The 20,530-nt window shown below is 44.9% G+C and overlaps 1 protein-coding gene and 1 non-coding gene across 2 annotated transcripts in view; one reads left to right on the forward strand and one right to left on the reverse strand.

Annotated features, from left to right (window-relative positions):
- LOC126522984 (glutamate receptor ionotropic, kainate 2-like) overlaps window positions 1-20,530 on the reverse strand; it is a 262,608-nt gene that overhangs the window by 44,807 nt on the left and 197,271 nt on the right. Inside the window, exons 10-12 of the mRNA XM_072288943.1 lie at window positions 11,365-11,445; window positions 10,376-10,699; window positions 9,212-9,222 (exon numbers count right to left, since the gene is read on the reverse strand). Coding sequence (XP_072145044.1) covers window positions 9,212-9,222; window positions 10,376-10,699; window positions 11,365-11,445 — 416 coding nt within the window. The remainder of the gene's footprint in view (window positions 1-9,211; window positions 9,223-10,375; window positions 10,700-11,364; window positions 11,446-20,530) is intronic.
- TRNAF-GAA (transfer RNA phenylalanine (anticodon GAA)) lies at window positions 5,741-5,815 on the forward strand. The gene has a single exon. It is a non-coding gene; the product is annotated as a tRNA-Phe (tRNA).

Here is a 20,530-nt window from a genome sequence, read left to right on the forward strand (position 1 = left end):
CAACACTCGGCCAGCAGCGTGCATTTGCGCCGTCATGCGATAAGAGCCGCAGGCCCAGATCCCTACACCAGGCATCACGCTCTGTCGCGGGCCCTCTCGCTGCAGCGGATCTTGTTCATCCATGGCACGCTTGAGAGCAGCACAATAACAGTGCGCAAGCGCCCCATCATGTCGTGCTTTTTCATATTTTGAGGGCTTCCTTTGGAACGCGGACAAAAGGCCACGTTAGATATATCGTGTTGGAAACAATTTATTGAGAGGTTTCTCAGGGTGCTCTACAGCTTTGCGTATCACACTTGGGGTCTGCAGCCAATACTTAAAGAGTTGATTAATTAAACGTAACTAATCCTTTAGTTAAGGCGGAAATAAAAAAAATTAGCCTGAGTAACTCTACGCCAGTGCCAACATTACGCATTCGGTTCAACTCGCGTCCGGGGTGCCTTTTATCTTTAAAACTTAAGATTCAAGTTATGTTGGACAACCTGTATATATACATGTATATTGACACGTGCACTGGTTTATCTTTCTCGGGTGAGCACTTTTCTCCAGGTCATAATTGTTAAGCATCGGAAGTTTCTCCAACGTTACCGATGGTTCTATCCGTTGTCACCGAACTTGGCGTAATCAGAGTGTATGCGCGATGCGAACTGTGTAGTGCTTTCTGGAAGATGCGCATGCCCCAGCGATTACCTTCGCTGGAACCTTCGCTGACTCGTGTATAAAAGCCGATGGGCTTGACCCGCAGATCATATTTCAACGATGGCTGACTGTGCTGGCCATATCGTTGTACTTTGAGTGTAGCCTGTTTTTGTAAGTACACCTTTGCGCATTAAATAGTTAGTTTCGTGACTAGCAGTTTTACTAGTGAGGTTTTCACCGCCACTATATATATACAATAACTAAAGAAACACAAGAAAGAATACAGAGGAAAGCAGTCCGGTTTATTTATAATCCGAAATAATGATAGCCAATGACATTCCCTTCTTAAAACGCGTCAAAAACAGTTCCGACTCGACTACCTTTCACTGCTTCTTAACTACAAACTTGCGATGGATCCATCACCGTATTTATAACCCTTACTAGCCAGACCCACAAGGTACGATCAGCCTAACTCTTTAACGCCCTATTTTGCTAGAACTGACACTTATAAGTATTCCCATTTTCAACGCACGGTCTTAGATTGGGACGAATTAATCCAGGCATCTTCTTAGTCTCTCCTACAGCACCGAAGTATCACTGCTGCACCATTTCACATCTGTTGTCGTAGCACTATTATTGCACTAATCTAGAAACAGATTTCGTTCGTGTTTTCTACGGAGTCGTATTATATCTTATTACACTAATCTTGAAACAGATTCCATTGTTGATATTTTGTCTTTTATTATCTATGTTACTCCTTCAAACAGTTTGTATTGGCGTTTTTTGTAATATGACTGTTCTTTTAAAACTAGCCACCTGCTCGGACCAAAGGTTCTGCAGTATGTATTAAATAAATATGATACCCTACACTGCTGTAAGCTCTGTACCAAATGAGGCAACGCATGATATTTTATTATTGACGTGGCAAAAGATGCAGACAGGTTCACCAATGCGCCGCCGGCTACTCCTTCTTCCATGAAGATTTACTACTTTTTTCACGTATGGTTCTCTACACTGTGATGCTCTTGTACACGTAAGAGGCCTTGAGGCCACCTGGTCATGTGCAGCGTATTTCATAACACGTAGCAAATCCAGTCCACTGTGCAACGCGGTATTCCCTCTTGCTGCAACCGTGTGCGGAAACGGGATGTAAGAATAGCATGTGCTCCATTTGAACCTGGTGAATGAGATTGAGCCTCCACCGAATGACTACTAGTCCGCAGATCATAGTGCTCGGTCCTCGTAGTGGCAAACATTGTGTTAACCGAAAAAATCTCGAGACTCATTAAACAACGTGGGCGCATATCCATAATATGCTTTTGCGCGACTTGTCACAGTATTATTGCAAATTTAGTACGGTTCATATTCGACTTTATTGTAGCCATGGACATTTCCTGGATGAAATAGCTTCTGCATGGACACATACACACACCGACGCAAAAGAAATATTAATTTCAAGCCACTGCAGCCATGTAAGAAATGCACCACTCTTAACAACGTTCGACATAAGCCAAGACCAATGTAAAGTAGTAAGAAACATTGATACTTGTTCCAGGTTTAGCAAGGTTCCCGCTCCGACGGCCAAGATATTTGTTGCATTGCGTACAACAGAAAACATTCTTGCGGTCTCTTTCGGTAATATGAGTCTTGTGGCGGATTATACTCGACAAGATTGCAACAAACATATACAGAGAAAATGTGGTAAAACTGGCTGCGTCGCACAACAATGTTGCGTGAGCACAAAGCTCCCGATAATGAACAGAGCCCTACCACCAATCCCCTTGTGGGTTCTCTCTTTTTTTTTTTCCTTTGATAATGAGAAGGAGATTACTCTGAGAAACGCTGACTATACCAATCACTACTTTTGGAACAACTAATCTTCTTTTTATCAGTGTTACCTACTTTCCGCCCTCACTGTCATCTCCATTATATATATATATATATATATATATATTTATATTGTAGTGAGGGCTTCCAGTTTAAGACAGTGTTATCTGCGATCCTGCGAAAAAAAGGAACAAGAAAACTATTTCTATCTGACATCAGCTCTATTTCTTCGGGATTTTTTCTACGCAAACTGTTCTGCTGGTAGTGCTTATTTATTTATTTATTTATTTAGTTATTTGTTTATTCATTTATTTATTTATGCAGCCCAAGGGCACTGCAGGGCATTACATATGGGGGAGGGGAGCAAAGAACAATCACTTCATCAGTAATAAGTTTAAGAATGTATAAACAAGCACACCTAACAATTTATACTAGGACTCAAGTGTGCAGAAAAAAGCCACTTGAGCAATCATACATTGCACAACACACTTAACAAGTTACAGAAACACCTAAGCTTCCTAAAAAATAAAGGAAAGGAAAACAAAAGGAAGAATAAGAAAACAACAAAGACAGTTGAAAGAATAAGCTACGTCTGTAATGAAACTGAACAAAGACAAAGCATAACGATTGGTCAGACACTTATTTTCTCAAAAATCTTTGCGACTTTCCAAATAGGTAAGCAATGCCCTTTGGAAAGACGATGACTCCATTCGACTCCAAGGATGATGACTACATTTTCTTCTAATAAATTCCATTCGGTACTTGAGGGCAAAGGGTTGAGTTTTGAAACTTATTGGTTCGCAGAAATGTATACAGTTTTATTTTCTGATTGTGATATACATCCGCTCGGAATTGTAGTGAACATGTTGAATGGGGCTAGCGGTAAAGGGTGATTTGCTGTGACACAGTGAGTGTAAGACTGACTAGTGGGCATGTTTCTGCGCATTGCAAGTGACGGTATTTTAGCCTTTCTTTCATGGTAGACACGCTGATATCGAGAGTAAGATGGTGCGAGGGACCTCGCCGCCTTGTTTTGTACTGATTACAGCATGTGGGTGAGGTTATCATGGCGAGGATGCCAAATAACCACTGCGTACTCGTGATGGCCTGATTAAAGAGATATACTTGAAGAGTCTGGTTTGAGTATTTGCAAGGTACTAGAGGCAAGTCTGAGAAGACTGTGTTTCTTCGGTGGTTTACCATTGATGTGTTCAAGATGTGTATTCAATTCAAATCAGAGCAAAGAACATTTTCCAGGTATTTAAAGGAACGGGCGAAATCGATTTCCACATTATGTATAGTAAAGCGGTTAGATAAATTGGCGAGGATATTTGGGAACGTAACATTGCTCAGCTTGCTGGCTTTTCTTTCCCTTTTCCGAGCACGGCACCATCGCTAAAGTTGGGATATATGTGAATGCCAGTTAGTTAAATCATTATGCCTATTTATCTTCCTGTGGACTACGTGCTCGTCGGCTTACAAGCGAAGACGAGAAGTGATATTAGTTGCTTGATAGCTATAACAAATTAGGGACCATAAGGGGCCTAAAACTGACCCTTGGCGTACTCCGCATATGACTTCTTTTGTACTGGAAACTAAGTGGTCTATTTCAACTGAATGCGTTCGGTTCATGACAAATTGTTCGATCCATCACCTGCTGTTGTCGTCAAGCTGAAGGTTGGATATCGTTATTTGTAGGTGGTCGTGAGGCACGCAAGCAAAGGCTTTCGAAAGGTCGATAAATCTTGCATCAGTGGAAATAGAGTTGTGAAGGGCGAGATCATTATCCGTGACCACCTCATACAGCTGAGTCTGGCATGATGGGTGATACCGAAAGTAGCGTTGATTTTCAAGAAGCAAGTTATCTTGGTGTATATATATCACTATGTGGGTGTGTATTATATGCTCTAACAGTTTACGGCATTTTGACATGAGCCAGATGTGCCTATAATTATTAGGGTTATTTGATCACCTGATCTAAATATAGGAATAACTATGGCAAACTTTTCTGGAACACACCTAGTATATAAGGACTCTTCGACGATTAACGATAGGATAAAGGCAGACTGAGTGCAACATTAAAAGTTTGGAACTGATATGAACGGGGCCAGGACTAGTCTCCAAGGGCAATATTTCGATAGCGTTCTCGACAACATTTTAAGAAATAGCAATGGCTGACCCTGGGCAATTCATAGCCATCACAGGAGTAGCCTGCGAGTCGTTGTCACATGACAGCTCCTGTGTGAATACCTCGGCGAAGTGGTAGACAAACGGTTCCGCACACTCATTTATTGGTAGCGTCCTGCCATCGTTTGCTGTGAGGGCCAGCGATGTCACATTATGCTTTGGATTAACTGTGCGTCAGTAGTTTTACTGATCAGTCTTCAATAAGGCAGGAAGAATGTAATTGAAATAATTGTCTTTAGTTTCGCTACGGGCAGTCGCGGCTATATTAGAGGTCTTTTTGTACATCTTCCATTCTTCTGGGGAATTAGTTTAATAGCCTTTCCTGTAAGCTGTCTTCTTTTTATTAAGATCACATCACGGGTAAACCACAGGTCATTGATTATTGAGAGACTGTTAAATTAGGCATACGGGAAGCTTCTACTGATTTAGGCTTATCACAAAACAGTGCCGTATTCAATAGTCATGCGATTACAATAGTTTGTGCGAAAGTCGGTTATGAGAACAGACGTCAATTTAGTCACCCTACCTTAGTCTGTGCCTGCATAGTTTAATATTAATAAAGGGAAAATCAGACATCCACCCGTTCGTAGCAAATGCTACAAAGGAAACCCATACGGGTTCCTCGAAAGAAAAGCCTCATAGTTGAAGAAAAATTCGTCCTGGTCCGGGACTCGAACCCGGGACCACCGCCTTTCCGGGGCAGCCGCTCTACCATCTGAGCTAACCAGGCGGCTAGCAGATGGCAGGGCGAAGTCGAATTTGTCGACAACACACGAGGCAAAGGCAAGGTTTGACGTAGTAGTTCTGCGGAAACCCGCAAGGGGGAGAGAAGTAATGAATAAAGGGAAAATCAGACATCCACCCGTTCGTAGCAAATGCTACAAAGGAAACCCATACGGGTTCCTCGAAAGAAAAGCCTCATAGTTGAAGAAAAATTCGTCCTGGTCCGGGACTCGAACCCGGGACCACCGCCTTTCCGGGGCAGCCGCTCTACCATCTGAGCTAACCAGGCGGCTAGCAGATGGCAGGGCGAAGTCGAATTTGTCGACAACACACGAGGCAAACTTCGCCCTGCCATCTGCTAGCCGCCTGGTTAGCTCAGATGGTAGAGCGGCTGCCCCGAAAAGGCGGTGGTCCCGGGTTCGAGTCCCGGACCAGGACGAATTTTTCTTCAGCTATGAGGCTTTTCTTTCGAGGAACCCGTATGGGTTTCCTTTGTAGCATTTGCTACGAACGGGTGGATGTCTGATTTTCCCTTTATTCATTACTTCTCTCCACCTTGCGGGTTTCCGCAGAACTACTACGTCATAGTTTAATATTAGTTTGTTTATCTTAGTTTTTTTCAAGACACGGTAACGAAAATATACAATGCGTGCACCTGTGGTCGCCTAGTTCTTCCAAGTCTTTGGTTATTATATGATTAGGATACTTTTTAAAGATAAGGTAAAGACCCGCCGTGGTGGCTTGGCGGCTGTGATGTTGCGTTGCTAAGCACGAGGTCGCGAGATCGAATCCCGGCGGCGGCGGCTGCATGTCGATGTGGGCGAAATGCAGAAACGCCTCTGTCTCGTGCAATGGGGCCATGTTAAAGATCCAGTGGTCAAAATTATCCCGGACTCTTCACTACGGCGTACCTCATAATCAAGTTGTGGTTTTGGCACGTAAAACTCCACAATCCATGCAGCAATAATGTAAAAAGTGTGTTCCCCACTCCTCGGCTCAAAAACCATCTTTCTTAACTGGAGGAGGTGAATCGAGAGCGAAAACCAAACGCATTGTGGTTGGTTATTTGGGCTGTTGACAGAATATGTAAGCCAATATATAGAGGGGAAGTTAAAGTCCCCGCACAGCATGTTAACTGCGCCTGGATACACACCCTATATTTCATCAGTGGACTCCTTAAAACGATCAATGAGTTCGTTAGTGCTGGCAGGTGGACGCTTACACACACCAAATATATATTTCACTTGACGATAGCTGACAAAGACCCAGATAACTGCAAAAGCGAAATTGAGAAAAAGGAGTAGTGCGTAGTATTCCTTCCTTATCACAATTATCACTCTTCAACTTCGTGAGTCAACCTACACTTTGCAAAAAATGACAACAGATGGAAAAGACGGTTGTTCCGCTTTATATCCGGGCACCAACTCAGTGGCACGTAGCCACTCTGGAGGATTAGCAAAGAATGTTCCACGACTGGTGTCACATGCCCAGTTACATATATTCAGTGGCCTAAGCTGTAGATTTTTGCACAAACCCATTTGCACCATACCCAATGGCCCAAGATTTCTCTTCCCAAATTGTCTGTATGGGTACACGCCCAGTTAATAACACGCCCAGGCGCATAACAAGCGAACAGGCAGAGGCACGTCGCAGCGATGCCCTCTCCCTTCACGCAATACCTGGCGCGCTGTGGCAGAAGCAGCTGTACTGTTTCACTCGCTCTGCTCAGTGGAAACTTGCATGTGCGGGCAGAGTTCTTCATCACGCGCTGCATTCAGCCATACCAGAATGTGTGCATTCGCACAGCCCCTGTGTTGAAATTCGATGCACGCTTAATGTACTCGACCACGTGGTACGGTGCGTGTGAAATACTCTATTCGCAAGAAAACTTATGCTGCATTCGCTTGAACTATTTAATAAATCTAGGTCGAATGTTAGTGATATTATTTTTGTCCCAACGACGTATTCAAACGCAGACAAAAAAATAAGAAGTTGCCATTTTATGCCTCGCGAAATAATGTAAACGCCACTCTTAGCAGCTGAACCGTGAACCGCATCACCATATAGATGCATTAGAAAAGAAGCGATTTCCTAATTGACATGAACATAAACGATGGACTCTCACATGTCCTTCGGAAACCAAATGCCTTCTTTTTTAAAACAGTGATGAAAACTGTAGGAGTCTTTGTCACCGTATAGTTAGGACACGAAACATTGCTTCTCACAAATTGCACTTCTTAATGAAAATATGACACAAGCCTTTAAAAAGTTTACTGACCTATAATATAACATGAGATGCAAGCAGCTTCTCTCATTAACACACCTCCATCTTCGTGAGTTTTGCGGAACTCATCAGGTCTTCCAGAGGTTAAAGCATCTGCAGGTTGTATGCGGGACGTGTGGTAATTAATTATGCTGATCGTGGGTGACGTCTAAAGTTCTGCTATATGTATTTGATTGCATGCTTTACTTAGGCGCATGATACGCAATATCGCACGCACTATAGGCTACTATTTTCTGCCAACAGCACACGCCGCCACACAAGTCTTGTTTACCATTACGTTTAAAGATAAACAAGGTTAGTTCCGGGCAGTAAGCACGATCCTTTTTTGAGTTTTCGGTGAACACGGCCTTCCCTTCGTCTATTGCGACGTTTTGAATACAAAAATCAACTGCAGCAGCCGTAGTTTCTCAACCACAAGTTTCAAAAAGTACAGCTATAGCACGTCATTATAGGTGGCGTGGATTATAGGAGCCGACTATCAAGTTCGCTTACTCCAGGTCCACGTATCCAATGCTTTTACCAGTCATTGCATTTCCACTTCTGGAGTGGCGCCTGAATCTGGCGCGAAAATCCGCTGTGAGCCAGTGGGTTTACGCTAGCCCTGATGCAGCCGTATCAAGAAACCTACAGTGAGCTTCAAAGCAACACTGTCTCCCTATAATTGCTCTTCTTCTCCTGACCCTGTGAGTCGACACCAAATGATTCATTCAGCAGGTTATTGCGTATTGGCTCGGTAGCCCAAGCTTCAGTCAGAGTTGCGCATTCTAATTCGTAGTCCATCCTGATCAACAGATCAGACAGAGCGAGGCGCCCTGTCCGCTGTTGCTTCGATAACAATGATGATTTATTACGTGACTGTCTTCAATTTGATACACATAGGCAATCGATCTTTATCGCATGAGCGCGATTGGACGATCAGCCTTTATCTAGAGACAAGACACAGAAACCAGCGTTGACACGATGTAAATGTTCGCAACATTTACTATCCTAAAATAAAGAAAGAAATCGAGATTTATTGGCGTGCAAGGGTTGCGGGTTGTGTTACTACTTTTTTTTTCAAGGTCGACTTGCTGGTGTGATCGCTTTTTGCAACGGAAGCCTTTTTTTAATGCGTTGGCATTAGTAGTCTCACAGTGGAAAAAGAGAGTATGTTTGTAAAGTGTTGTAAGCTAGTCAAATGGTAGAGCTAGCGACGATGGGATGGCAGAGCTTACATGTGAGGTCATATATATATATATATATATATATATATATAATACAAGGAAAAGTTCCGTAGGTCCGGTGCATAGGTAGTTGAAGAAACGGAGCACACTTACGAAAATTGCATCTTTAATGGTTTAACGTTTCGGCCGTGGCACGGCCTTCGTCAGAATAAAAACCATTTTTATTCTGACGAAGGCCGTGCCACGGCCGAAACGTTAAACCATTAAAGATGCAATTTTCGTAAGTGTGCTCCGTTTCTTCAACTAACTATATATATATATATATATATATATATATATATATATATATACATATGTATCATATATATCAAATCAAGTAAACAAATACACAGGGTGTAACTGTGGTTAAAATCACACTCTATACGATAATGAAAGGACATGCACATTGGAAATAAAAGTGAGAAAAAGACCATTTGTCGCCGCAAGGGCCCGAAGCCACAACCTCCGCATTACATGCGCGATGCGCTACCAATCATACTACAGCAACGGCCAACAATACGTCCACAACATTGGGTATTTATGTGTATTATATCTAGCCCTGGGAGTGTGAACCAACGCCACACTGAGCAATGATGGGCAGATGTGGAACAACCTTTTTTTTTTTTTGTCCCTTGGTGTCACGTAACACGTGAGCTAGGAAGAGCAGTCAGGCGTCTAATAAACCCCCGTATCCTACCTGTGAGCATCAGTGGCGACAGATTAGAGACCCTCGCTATAAATGAACGAGGAGAGGGAAACAGAGAGGCTCCATTTTTGTTAATCGTGACTGTACAAAGCCAGCAGGCAATGAAGCCAAGGAAAGCATAGGGTTAATTAGCTGAGCAATAGTGCAATTGACAGCGATTTTCTGCTCTGTGCCACCATCAGTTGCAGTTCGCTCCTCGAAGAGGTAGGCCGTGTGTCGAGTGAGCTCCTCGTGTGATCGCGCAAGCATTTCGCTTTCCGGACGTTCGTTTGCACTCTCGTGATTGGGCGGCACCGTGCCTTCGTCAGCAGTCATCAGCACAGCGAGGCGGAAGCGCAAGCAGATGGAGCGGCCGAGCGGTGTTTGCTATATTGCCCTAGGGGCTAGATCGTGCAAGCATCTTGCCCGGCGGTCGCGTATTCATCTTACCCTCAAGCAAAAGATGCGCAAGATCCCGCAAGCATATTGGCGATCACTCCCGAGGTGTAAGATCACCCCTCCACACCAGGATCTTGGACCTCAAAGAGGTGCGACGTAATGCCTAAAATACTTATCTCGTATTTAACGCTAAATCACCAGTGATTCTTTTTTTCAGGCTCACGGGGTTAGAGAACCATCTCTTTCTTTAACTCACCTTCTAATTCCCTCCTCTCCCTTCTCCTGTGTGTGCGTAGCCAATCGGACGCATGTTCCCGTTACCCTCCCTACCTTCCTGTCTTGATATTCTATCCGCAGTACCCCTTGTCCATGAATCTTCCGTCTCAAAGCCCTGTTCGACGGTGAAGCAGCCACTTGCCTGGGAAACACCTCAGTGCCCTGTTGGAGCAGCGAGCCGAGGATGAACCAGAGGCTGTCGAAGAGTGTGAAGCGATTTCGCAGGGTCTGCGCCCGTCGGGGAGCTTTTGTGTAACCCGCGCAGGACGAGTAGCGTCGCGCAGCGGCCACCGACTTCGAAGAGCTGGCAGGCACCCACTCGGCCGCGCTGAGCCTCGACACGAAAGCCAACGCCAGCGACGAGGCCAGCGCTGCCGTGGCCGCGCACAGCCAAAGCTCGCCAGTCCAGGGCCGAAGGAACTCGGGCCGATCGCGGAATTCACGGTCAATGTTGCGGTACAGAACACCGAGGTCATTCTGCAAAGAATACCGGAATAAGGCAAGCAGGTAAAGGTACAGTCACAATCTGCATGACCGTGAACACAGTAGCCCAAGCCACTTGATACACGCGGAGCCCCCTAGTGAGCACATGGTAAGCACTTGTAGTTTGTACGTTTAGCTTATGAACTGGCAGAGACGCGTGAGCGGCACTGGGGAGGGCATTCGCTTAAACTCTTGAACGTATAAACCCAAAGAATGCCCTAATCGCTCGCCAGAATGTTTCGCCCGTAAAGAGCAGCCGAGTGGTGTTCGCGCACAAAAATATTGTACGTGTAAGCGAGAAAGACGTTGCGTTGAAGAAAGAGGTGCAGTTTCTTGCGGGCGTCAAGCAAAAGTCCAGCAAAAGTCCAGCAAAAGTGCAGCTGGCCATATTGACGAAAATGCCTCACCTTCGTGGTTCAAGGAGGCACGTCCTTCCGACAGAAAGGTTAGTGGCACTTCAGCAACACCTCTTAACAGCTGATTGAATGTTATTTCGGATAAGGTATCTGTAGTGCCTACTCGGACACTGAAAATCACGTTAGGATTACTGGTTACATGAGAAAAGTCTGGCACAATGTTTCGCTTTTTTTTTATGGAAGCAGTGGAACCAGCAGCAGTCGCACTAAACGCGAGATACCACACAAGAGTGCAATACTAACCTGCAGAAAGGGCGTGGTGAAATCGATGTACTCTAGGCGTTCTCGAGTAATAGTGATGTCTCCGATAGCCAGATCGGCCTCCTAAAGACAACAAAGGATAAACACACAAAAGTTATGAAGATGTTCTGCTTATGCCATTTACGTATACTGAAATTGCATTAGCCCTTACGTAGTTCTATTTAAAACATTTACGCTCATGTGCCACGTTTTGGTAACTAATCGTGGGCCAAGCTCATCGCATATATCGAAATAAGCAGGCCAATGCTTTATCGCCAGATAAACTGTCACGATTACACTCTTTCTGAAATACTCCGGTCTAAAATACTGCTGTTTTATCCGGGTACAAATATATGAACATGACATTTACTTCAAAAACGGTGTTTGCAATTCTGCGCGCTACGTTAACATTGTTCCTTAACAGAAACTGAGTGTTCTCTTCATTTTATTTCCTCCACGAGGTTTCAACCTTTGATAACTTTTGCAACTTCTTTTGTGACCCATTTCATACACGTCTAAATACTAACGCACAAAAAACAGAACTGCAGATTTTCACGCAAGGAAACAGACAGGCGATAATAGCCAGAAGCTGAGCTCATTGGCTAATCTTGTCACCCACGTCGATTATCATTTCATAGAACTGGCAAGTACACTCTTTTGTTTACTATTCAGAGGGACTTACAGAGAAAGATTTTCACGGAAGTTAAACCTATCAGCCTGCTAAATGCCGGGTTTGCTACACCCGATCAGGCGTTTGAAATGGCAAGAGGAGGTGAACAATACAGTAGAAGGCAAATGCAAAAAAAAAAAGAAATAATGCAAAAGAACAAGGAATAAAAAAATGCGGCCGAAACCATCGAAGGTGATTCTCACAATCGGTAATAGCTTTCTTGTGTAACCTGCTGAATATCCACATTACGTACGTAAGTCACGATGCCTTGCAGGAACATCAGCAGATACACCAAGCGGCAATATTGCTGCCAACAGCGCTAAGCGACAGCCTGAAACAGTATATCTCGTTGTAATCACGGCACATCAGCAACATCGTAGCAGCACCCACTATTGCCAATATGCTGGCAGCAATGGCCATTCATCAAGCGGCAGCGCTCGACGCGGAAACCTCTGTTGCGGGACATCCACCCAATCGATTCGTTTTCCTGTCTCATTTCCCTTTATTGTCTGGGCGGATTTATTACCCGTTTTCTCTTTATTATTTATCTCCGCCTTGTGAGTTTCCGCAGAAACTATTACGTCAAACTCTTGCCTTCGCTTCGAATTGTTGACAAATTCAACTTCACCCTCGTATCTGCTAGCCGCCTGGTTAGCTCAGATGGTAAAGTGGCTGCCCCGGAAAGTCGGTGCTCCCGGTTTCGAGTACCGGAGCAGGACGATTTTCTCTTCAACTATGAGGCTTTTCTTGCGAGGAACCCGTATGGGTTTCCTTCGTAGCAGTTACTACGATTGGGTGGATGTCTCATTTTACCTTTATTAACGTACAAAGTCTTGCAGTCTCCCTGCTGTGTTTGCAAATGTTCGGTTAGCAGCTATGCGTACCACTGGCCAGTGTGTGGTTTACAGCGCAGATCGACATTACCAAGCGGGAGCGGCCGTCCGTAGGAGTGCTCGAAGTTCCCGCGACACAACACGCGTGTTACAGCGAAGCAGAGCCTCACTATTTTTGCTGCAAAGCAATTTCACGGCGAGAAATGTGTAAAAGAAACACATATGCGAGTATCTTGCTCTATTCTCGCTATTCGTCTGGGATAGTGCAGCGCCTGGATTGAGACCCAAGTCCCCAGTTTGCAATTCAAATAGCATCACTACATCTTCCTGTAGCGAATGCAAGTTGAAGGAAGAAGCAGCTGGCGCACAGGCCTTGCAATCTACGTGAGATGCGTATAGATTTGCTTCCGCTTCCGCAGAAGCGCGCGAACCGGGTTAAAAAAGAATAATATGAAAAGCTGCATGGAGCTCCTCACATGGAACATTTTTCTACGTACATGTAGCAGGTGACAGGGCGAACAATGATGAATATATATGCCTTTACCAAGAAGTGACGCACTGAATTTGATAAAAAAAACATAATACAATAAAATTCAAGCTTACTATCATTGATGCAGGGTACGGGTATGCTTGGTCGAGATTTTAGCATTAACAACGGTTCAACAATTTGGACAGAGGGAGATAGAGAAACAGAGAGACAAAAAATATTCGATACACATTGGCTGGTAAGCGATTAGCAGGTGATCGAGCCCCTCGCTCCAGAGTCTTGCTGGTAATTCGCATTTTGGGTGATTCAGTGTATATGGTCATGCAGAGATGGTAATCCGTGACTGTGACCTAAGTCAACTGCCATAGGCAAGCGTAAGTTGGATGAATTGAATTTTGAAGGCGACAAGTGGCTACAGAGAGCCAGACAATAAACTGTGGTATATGTTGTGTTAGCGTGCCCCTTGTAGTGTTAGCACTAAGATGGGGGTGTCCCTCGCCATCCTGCAAGTTAAGCTGTCTCTGACTGTGGTTACTAAAGGATTGCCCTTGCCTCATGTGTGCGAGTTGTCATCTGGTTAGTTCACGTGTTGCTATATAGGAAAAGTATTGTGCACATTCGATGTGGTCCGAGGATTCGATCACATGATCGGAGCCAACAAGGTACATAACAAGATTGTGTTGCAGTGGTTGCCTGGTCACGGTGGTATAAAACCCAATGTTCATGCCGGCTGCTTTGCGGAAGCCACACAGTGCAATTTTTGACGGGGTCGATTGAAACAACCGACTTGAGGGAAAACGCTGCGACTCTGACGCCTATTAATATTCCATGGCGCTCACAACGTTCTGCGTCATGTGATGCAAAGCTTCAGTAAAAACTGCTTTACAAGCTTGATCCCGTTTGCAAGGTAAAAATGCTACGAGGCCTCAATAGCAATGACCAAGCATACCTTCCCATATCAGGCCAAATGTGGGTTGCAGCAACTACATAGAATGCAAACTTTAGTTATCAGACTCGCAGATGTATTCAGTGTGCAGTGTTCCTGAAGGCTTACGTGACTGCAATTGTTATTATCCACATTGGCAAGCTTTGAAGGCGAATTTCATGGCGCTCGTTGGCCATCATTGGTCCTTGCGCCATAAACTTCCATACATCATCGTCATCATCATCGTCATTATCAATATTTGAAGGCTTCGCTGCATTGGTACCACACAGCTCGAACTTGAAACTGAAGTGCATTCGTAAATCGGGGAGATCGAAACGTTGCTTGCGCATAGTGCGAAATAAATCTCATCGAATACTTTTTTACATACTGCATGGCTCAATCATGTTTTATGAGGTTTTTAAGCGCGCGCGCACTTTTGTGGTTGTATGTGACCTCTGTGTGTTTATGTGATCCCTGTACATATGTATGTCGTTTATCAGAAAACACGGGAAGGTGCATTCCAGACCATGAGCCACAGAAGTATCTCCAGCATTTTAATACAGACGTAATCTCTCTCAGTGATTGGCTCCTATTATTATTACATCTATTTTTCTTCTTTATACCAGACAGAGAGAAGTTAATGCTCAGAAAACGCGCTCGTCTCGGATTCCACTCAAGAAGCAACAAGAGTTCGTCAACTTCAACTTCCTCAGAAACTTGTTTGTGTTCCCTTTGCAGGTTCATGTTCCGTGGGAATGGATTTAAATTTTCCCTGTCCCAACACTGTATGCACGTTGAGAATATCCGCAGAACTAATTTGCTAAAGTTACAAGCTCCACTTGCACCAGAGCCGGCCTTCTAAAGCCTTACACGGGTTACCTGACCTGAGTGTCGCTTTTGATTCCTTAGTCACGTTTCAGCTTTTCATTCCGGAGAATAATGCTAGACAAAATCAAAATTTAGTGATAATAAATGAGAGAGTGGTATAGGCTGAGTGGCGAAATATTAAATGGACCAGAAAAGCCCCCACGCTCTCTGAAAAAGTCACGACACAATAGATTTTTCCCTTGCATGATGCTTTCCCTCGACAATGAGAGTTGATGCGTCGCATCTAATCCTAAGGGGACATATTTAATATATTGCCGAGCACCGTGCAAAGGAGAAGTCTCGCTACGCCAGCGTCGAAACTGCGCCTTTAACTTCGCTCTCGGCAGTTGCTCCGAGAGGGCGTGGTTTCGTCCCCCATGATTGCCCAGCGCACAACAGCGCCTGTATATATACACAAGCTTAACCGGCTTACGTGACCGCTTCGCAACAAAATAGAGCTGTCGCTCCATGATAGAGTGTTCGGGCACAGAAGGGAAGCGGTGTGACACCACCCACTTCACCTCCTTCCGAGGGGACAACAAAGTACCGGCGACTCGCTACAGCCGAGACAAACAAAGCGCCTGGTGTGGGTGGCGCTGTTCTTCCAAGCAGCAGGTACGCACAGACAAGCGCGTTTCCCGAGTCGAGAAAATTTCGTCCCAACGCTTCCCGTCTTTCCCCCAGGGAACTTAGCGTGGGAGTGAGACTCGGAATCACGGCTTCGCGCGTAGAAATTTGGGCATGCGAGGGCTTCGCCCCACACCTGCGCAGCTTCCTATCGCGTGGCCTACGCATCTGGATGTAGGTGGGAGTGAGTCCACCTATAAGATTGTATAGTCTCTAGAACTAAGCTTCACACAGGTATACATTTTTTTCTCAGCTTTTGGGGGCACGGTAATTTTTCCAGCACGAAGCGGCGGCTCCCACTATAGAGTTTCGCTTTGAAGAAAGCTTTCTCGAGAAACGACGCAAATGCGCTGGGAAACCCTTGCGCTAATGTAGTACATTGTTCGGCGTGACAAATCCAGGCGCTTAGGGTTGTCTCGGTACGATTTGCGCGGCCGATGATGCTGGCGTGAAAAACTACGCATGTGAACCTCATTGTCCCGCGGGACGAAGTGTATAGCGAGTACAATGGGCTTTTAAGATCACAAGGTACTTTTTTTTGGCTTGGAGAACTGAGTTTGCCTATAGGAACCGGAGTTCCCGAAACTTTTTCCAAAGCACCCGGGACAATTCATTTGTTTAAACTGTTATGACTAGCTGTGACACGACTCACGCCCCGGATATTACGCGGACCCCGCGCTGGTAATCAAACCACGCTTCTGTCGGAACCCATACGTTGAATAGCGTAAATATACCAGCAGAAAAATATCTATGCGGCAAGTGCGTAGGTTTGAAAGCTGTCTGACAGGCGTTTTACGCCAGAGAAAGCAGCTAGCTCACCTTTGCCAGAGCATTGTGTCCAGAGCAATGCAGGTGTGCCATGAACGCTAAAAGTTTATTGCGTCAGACACTGCACGTTTCGTGCCACTTCTTCTAATAGAGTTTTGCGCTTTTCTGATTTGGCTTGTGCTCGCTCTTTTAAAGGTTGAGCTATGACAGCCGAGACATTACCTTTGTGGTAGTTTTCTATTGCCACAAGATCAAACGAAACAATGTTGTGCTGAGCCAAGTGATCGGTCACCGGACCTTAATGTATTTTCGGGGGCAAATGCGCGAATTCGTACTCTTGCATCTTGAAAGCACCAGCGGGAAAGAACGACAAACGAGACATAGGAAACGCGTGTCCTCTCTTATTTTCCATCTCGTGTGTTGTTTTTATTTTATTTTTCTTTCGCTGTTGTTCTTTCTTTTTTTCTCTGTTCCAACATACCCATTTAGCACATTACTTGTTAATCATTGCCGAGGCAGCATTTTTCCCCAATCAGTAAGTAGGTTAGCTTAAATGAGGTTCAAGTGCATAGGTTGGAAGCAGTACGCCCCCGGCTACTTCATTTCGCTTATCCGCAAAAAATAACTTTGGTTTACGCTAAAAGCAACCAATACCACTAAAGAATAGGTGCACAGACACTCACACTTATAAGAGTTAAAGTAAAAAAAAAAACATAACATAAAAGGCGAGTCCTGCAGAAAATCGTTTGTAGTATTTCGCCGGCATGTTCTTAGATGTAAAACAGCATTTTACTGCACTTAAGGTTGCTCTTTGAAGTCGTCTAACTAGCAGCGTTACGAGTGATTTCCCGAAGCACAGTGTATTACTTCCCAGAGCACAAAGTTTAAAGCGCATCTGTTGCCTTTGCTGGGCGCATATTGGGCAGTCCAGGCGCACATGCGCCACGTCCTCGTCCGTCAGTACACAGGAACACGGCGCCGAGCTTCCACAATGAATTTCCGAAAGAAATTGTCGTGTGTATGCCACACCAAGATGAAAGCGGTGAAGCAACGTTTCCACATTTCGCGGTATCTGCCATGTATAGTGAACGTCAGCGCATGGTCTGCGGCTCACAAAATTGATCTTTTGGACTCTTTATTTAACCCTGCCGGAAACCGCTGCTTAATGAAGGAGAGACAGTCCAATGTTAAATGACTGTGTTTCTGATGCCCCACATGAAGCACTATATGAAATGAGTGCCCGCTCCTGTCGGACACTCAATGCACTAAACCACAGCAATACAATACACTTCTTTAGGGCCAATAAGCGGTACTTTTTGCTATCTACCTATCTTCCAATTTTTTTTTTGTCGAAAGTGCGTTTGGGGACGACAGGGTAGGAATTATTGACGCTGACCTACTGGTGTTTCAGACTTCTATAGCAGCCATATAGAATAAGGCCTATATATATGATCATTGGTTATATGGATGCAACAGCATTTGTTCGAAAGAAAAACTGGTTTGTTTGATTCAACCGTACTGTCATTTCGCAGAACCAAAAAAAAATATTTTCGCACTGCTAATAGAAAACTAGCGTGCCTGTAAGAAATGTGACATCAGAGTTCGTGAAGTGTTTGAAGTTCTATCGCACTTCACAGTGGGTGCATTTACCTAGTTTCTAATACGTATAGGATGGCTCAAAAGTGGCCGTTAGAAACGAACTATCAGTGAAGTGTTGATACTACTTCCTGAAGCCTCTTACGGGATTCCTATTAAAAGAATGTTTTTAAGTGTGTAACTTGTAAAAGTTTACGCATATGTGGGTTTTACTCTGGATTCAAGTTCGCCCTGCCTAGCAATGAGATGGGCCTCTTCATGGAGACGAGATGTGTTTGAGTCAGGACTGCCAGCTTTCGAGTTCGGCTGCCAATCCAAGAAATAAGAATAATTTGTCGCATAATCCTTCCTATTTACATGAAATGAGTGAAAGAAAAAGCCTAGCACAGCGTTCATCGCTTTTGTTAGCTACCACGATTAACGAGGAAGGGTGCCGAATGCGGTACAGGGCTAGAGCCATTGCTTTAATGGACGTCGCTGTGATTGTTGAGGGAAACCTTTTGCGTCGAGTTTGGTTCGGAGTGCTATATTCGGCGAAATATTCTGCGTCACCCAAAGCAAACGTTAAACTCTCTTGGCATCACAGACACGCGCAGTGGTGATGACGCTATTTCTCTAGGGACGCAGAACGTTCGAGACCCATTTCATAAAATCGCTACTTTTGCCAAAAACTAAAGGGTGCCCACAACGCCTTCTATGTCATGCTCCAAAAAGCTCTGCCAGCCGCCTCGCCTCGTGGGTTGGGGCTTTCATCTGGGTCGACAAAGCAGCGAAAATAAACAGAAGTTTTTGAAACTACCGATAAGTTGTGGAGGGCTCAGCCTGCCAGGTGACCCTTCGGTTAGGAAGGTCATTGCTGCGAGAACTGTTTCATGACGCCGAGTACGCTCGACGTGGCTTGTTGATGCACGGGTGCGGAATTTCGGGATCGGCATTTGCATAAGAAAGGTATCGGAGAGCGCAAGCCGAACGCCATGCGGCATGCTTTATGCACAGCAACAGCCGAGCTGAAAGAACCGGTTGACGCCGGCGCGGCAGAAGGGAACTTGGGAAAGGTATCGCCCGCGCAAATCGATGAAATGCTGGTCGGTCACACCATTACCGACGAAGAAAAAAAAGAAGAAAACATGCAGGATTAATAAGTGGAACCAGTAGCTTAAGAATCATGTACTACAAGAGGTACCAAAATTTTATTGGCTGGGATGGTGGGGCACACACGCGATTGTTGTAGTGGGGAGTAATTCCTAATGATCACGGTTCCCACAACTCTTGCCAAAGCGGAAACAACTCGTCACGCGATGTTCGAATGCGTGTAGCGAGGAAATGCGTGTGGCACGTCGTGAAGCGCTCATTCGGCGTCCGCGTATGTTCCGCGGACGCTGAATGGAAAGTTTGGAATAGTTTTACGTTATGGCGTCCATGCTGTGCGAGGCTTAATGTGCGGTGAAATGAGAAAAATGCAAGGCGATTGAGAAAGGGTTCTTTTATTCAAATTGCTAGAGGGAAATTCTCCGCTACTTTTGAGCACCACCGGTAACTCACTTCATCTAGCGAGGGAATGATGGGTACAGTACACTCACTTGTGCAAACTTCGCGCCTTTGGTTTCGATCAATAGTCCAGTTATTTGTTTATTTTATGTCAAGTTTGATTTACGGGAATAATTAGGCTCAATTGACTCACTGCGATGCTGAATGATCAACGCATGGAGCAACCAGAGCGTACAGCCATGTCGCTAGATCAGAGAATCAAACTGTTCACATAATTGAGCTCTTTGTCCATTAAACTTAGTGATGGCGCGCTTACACAAGAAGGGCCTCTCCTATGTATCGCAGACGATTCTACGATATCGAGTGTCAATTGCTCTGTGCGTCGCGTCAGGATTCAGCACTTATCAAATGACGGCGTATACTGCCGCACGACGCTACGCCAATGGCTAGGTTGCTTGGACGTCTTGTGTCTACAGAGGCCTAGCATGTTCTCGGAGGCATGCGTTGAGGCACCGTCCCAGCGTGTATCCCACGTAGTTTCTCTTTCGGTTCACTCACTTTCCAGATGATAACAGATTGACTGACTCAACATACTGGAACGATAGAACGCTTGAACAAGATGGAACGCGTCTCCTATTTCTCCAAAGTTGAACGGAAAAAATTCTGGAAACGCTGGAATTTCGATTATGCGATCACTTTTCCGTAAACTTTACGGTCCCCGGGATCTGCGGCTCGAAATTTGACCGGGGTTTCATGGTGAAATGTTAGATTCGTCCGTTGCGCATATAGGTGGAAGGGTACGCTTCATTTGCGATACGCTAGGCTACAGTGAGAACTTGCGACGGGAGCTGCAGAAGGGGTTGACTGCAGAAGAAGAGCTTTGAATAAAGTAAAAAAAATAAAATGAA

This window comes from Dermacentor andersoni, chromosome 6 (assembly GCF_023375885.2).
Source record: "Dermacentor andersoni chromosome 6, qqDerAnde1_hic_scaffold, whole genome shotgun sequence".
NCBI lineage: Eukaryota > Metazoa > Arthropoda > Arachnida > Ixodida > Ixodidae > Dermacentor > Dermacentor andersoni.